This window comes from Orycteropus afer, unplaced genomic scaffold (assembly GCF_000298275.1).
Source record: "Orycteropus afer afer isolate SDZICR_OR568_19922 unplaced genomic scaffold, OryAfe1.0 scaffold00049, whole genome shotgun sequence".
Classification (NCBI taxonomy): Eukaryota; Metazoa; Chordata; class Mammalia; order Tubulidentata; family Orycteropodidae; genus Orycteropus; species Orycteropus afer.
In genome coordinates this window covers 6,951,689-6,954,891 of record NW_006921636.1, presented here as the reverse complement: position 1 = coordinate 6,954,891, position 3,203 = coordinate 6,951,689, and the positions used below count along the sequence as shown (strand labels likewise).

Genomic DNA, 3,203 nt, shown 5'->3' with positions numbered 1-3,203 from the left:
ATTTGTCCAAGTTCACAAAGCAAGAAAGTGCAGACCTGGCCTTTGAATCTAGGCCTGGCAGACCCAAAACTGAGCTCTGACTAAAACTGGGCTGCCTCCTAAAAGACATGGCAAGGGGAGGTAAAGAATTCCTTTGCCCGCTCAATTCTTTTGGGTTGTTTTGCTTTGTTTTTCTCATCTGTCTCCTACCCTAAGCAAAACAAATACATACTTAATAGACAACTGCTTTGGAGCCAAGCACAACCCACACAGGACATGGGCTGCACAGGCGGAAGCAGGTCGCCCACCCGAACCCGCTGACAGGGGCCAGCTTCAGCCACTCACGGTTTCATCTTGGCCTTTTCATCACTGGGGTTGTAATGCGGAAGCTGCACATCAAATATCCTCTCCATGAGGAAGACGGCATAGGCGTGGAAGTCCAGCTTGGTGCGAGACTCCCACACCACCGTGTCGTAGGAGTGTGGGTCCAGGAGGACAGTGACGTACCTGCCCCCCACCAGCACCTGTAGGAAGTCAGCAGACATGGAGTGAGGAATATAGCTGTGGACAACAGCAGCTCTCAGTGGTCACCGCCCCCACCTGACAGTTAATGTTTTCTCATCAATCCCTCATTCACTCACTGATAGTTGAAAAAATGAGGCTTAGAGAAGGAATGTAATATGCCCGAGGTCACACAGCTGAGAAGTGGCTGAGCTAGGATGTGAACTCAGGACTTTTTTAAGCCAAAAGTTGTGCTCTTAACCACTTCACTCTTAAGCACCCTCCAGGGTAATCTTGGTTGTTGCCGTATCTCCAGCAATCAGGAAAGAGTCTGTCTAAAGAAGGCAGCAGACGTATACTGCATGCATCACGGATGGATGGATGGATGGATGGACAGATGGAGCCGGGGAAATATTAATGGGCTATTGTTAGATGTGTACATGGATAGGTGGATGGAAGAATAAATGGATGGATGAATGGATAGATCGATGTTGAGTAAGTGCTAGGATGGATTGATAGATAAGTGAAAATGGATCAATAGATCAATGAGTGGATATTGAATGAAAAGATGGTGGATGGATGAAGGTTAATTGGAAAATAAATGCATGAATAAATGTGGGGTACAAGGATGCTGAGTATTGGGTAAGCAGATTGAATGATGGATGTTACATGGATGGATTGACATTGGAAGGATAGATGGAAGAAGGACGGATGAGAGGCAATTGCTTAAATGGGTACTGGGAGGTTGAATGGGTAGATAGAGGTGTAAATAGATGTTTATTGAATGGACAGATGAATGGATGAACAGACACTGGACACTGAATGGCTGGACAGCTGATTGTTGGGTGGACAATGGCAGATGAATGCATAGACTGGTTGATAAATAGAATAGAAAGTTGGTAGAAATTTAATATATGGATGGATGTTGAGTACATGAATGGAAGAATATTTGGTAAATTTTGGATAGAAAGATGGAAAGATGGATAATGAGTGAATGGATGGATAGACACATTGGATAGTACAAGGAAAGATGGATGGATGACTGCAATTAAATATTTGGATGAATATTGGAGGATACTGGGCAGATATTGGGTATGTAAGTAAAAGGATAGACTTTAGATGGAAGGATGGATGGGTGGAAGATTCACTGATGTAAGTTGGATAAATGAATGAAGGTCATCTGGACTGGATGTACAAGTACCAAGTAGATATTGAATGACTGCATAACTCAATATTGGAAATATGCTACAGGGCCATTGAAGAGATGGATATCAGATAAGCATCGGATGTACAGTTGGACTGATGGATAGAAAGTTAGATGAACCACTGGGTAGATGTTGGATGGGCAGGTCAATGTATAGACAGATGTTAAGGAAATCACAATGCATCAACTATGAAAGGCCCAGCTGCTCATTCCCTTCTCTCCCAAGAGGCACTTACCGTAAAGATGTCACCATGCTTCTCCTTCATCCTAGTGAGGAAGCTGGCAGCATCTTTTCCAAACTCCAAGGCATGGCCCAACCAGGGGATACTGCCCAGGTCCAGGGGTGGCTCACCAGGTCGCCTGCAGAAACCACAGCACCGATCACCATTTGATAATGCAGGGAAGCAGATAAAGAGTATAGGGCATGGGGTGTGATTTTAAATGAGGTCACAGGTACACACTAGCTCAGCCCAAGGTGTAAAGGCTGTGTGTGTGGTATTCAAGACCAGAATTATCTGTGAGAGCAGAGAGACTCTTCTTGGAGTACAATATTTGTAGCTCACCAACCACTCCTCAGAAGGAAGACTGAGTAATCTACTTCCATAGTGATACTGCCTCGGAAACCCAAGGAGGGGTCGCTATGAGTCGGGTTCGACTCAACGGCACATAACAACAACAACTGTGGTAGGCAGAATTCGAAGATAACCCACAATGACCCACAGCCTTCTATAATTCCCTCCTGGGAAATACATGGTGCAGTTAATTTTAAGAAAGAATGTTTATGCTTAGTGGGCCTGGCCTAACCAGGGACTAAGTAACAGGGCCTAAAGGGGACAGATCTTGTCCTGGCAAAAAAGAAAAAAGAATGAGAGCATGAGAGAGATTAAACACAAGGGGTATTCTCTGTCACTGGCTTTGAAGAAGGAGGAGCCATGTAAAGGTATGTGACCAGCCCCTAGGAGATGAGAGCAGACCTCAGCTGACAGCAAGCAAGGAAGCAGGGCCCTCTGTCCTATAATGCAAGGAACTGAGTTCATCCAGATTCTTCCCAGAGCCTCCCGATAGGAAGGCTGCCTGTCCTACACCTTGATTTCAGGCTTGTAAGACTCTGAACAGACTAGGAAGAAAGGTCTAAGTTTTTCAACGGTCCAATTCTATTGGGCATGGGGTCGCTGTAAGGTGGGGGTCAACTTGATGACAGCTAACAACAAAGACTGAACAGAGAACCTAGCCACACTAAGCTGTGTTGTGCACCTTCCAAACTGTGAACTAAAACACGGGTGATGTTTTAAGCTGCTAAGTTTGTGGTAATTAAAAAAAAAATGTTAAATGTGATTCGAGTGAAAATTTGCAGAGCAAATCAAGTTTTCCATTCAACACATACACATTTTATGTCAGTGATTACAATCCCCTCACTGTAAAATATCACTCCTCCCACTTCCTCCCTGTGTTTCTTGTTTCCATTCCTCCTTCTTTCCTAACCCTTCCTGCCTTCTAAACTGTTGTTGTTGATATTGTT

General features: G+C 44.5%; 1 protein-coding gene across 1 annotated transcript in view; it reads right to left on the bottom strand.

The window, feature by feature from the left end:
• The window catches only part of PTGIS (prostaglandin I2 synthase), a 45,444-nt gene that overhangs the window by 27,933 nt on the left and 14,308 nt on the right, over positions 1-3,203 (bottom strand). Inside the window, exons 2-3 of the mRNA XM_007938430.1 lie at positions 1,921-2,044; positions 325-503 (exon numbers count right to left, since the gene is read on the bottom strand). Of these exons, the coding sequence (XP_007936621.1) occupies positions 325-503; positions 1,921-2,044 (303 nt within the window). The remainder of the gene's footprint in view (positions 1-324; positions 504-1,920; positions 2,045-3,203) is intronic.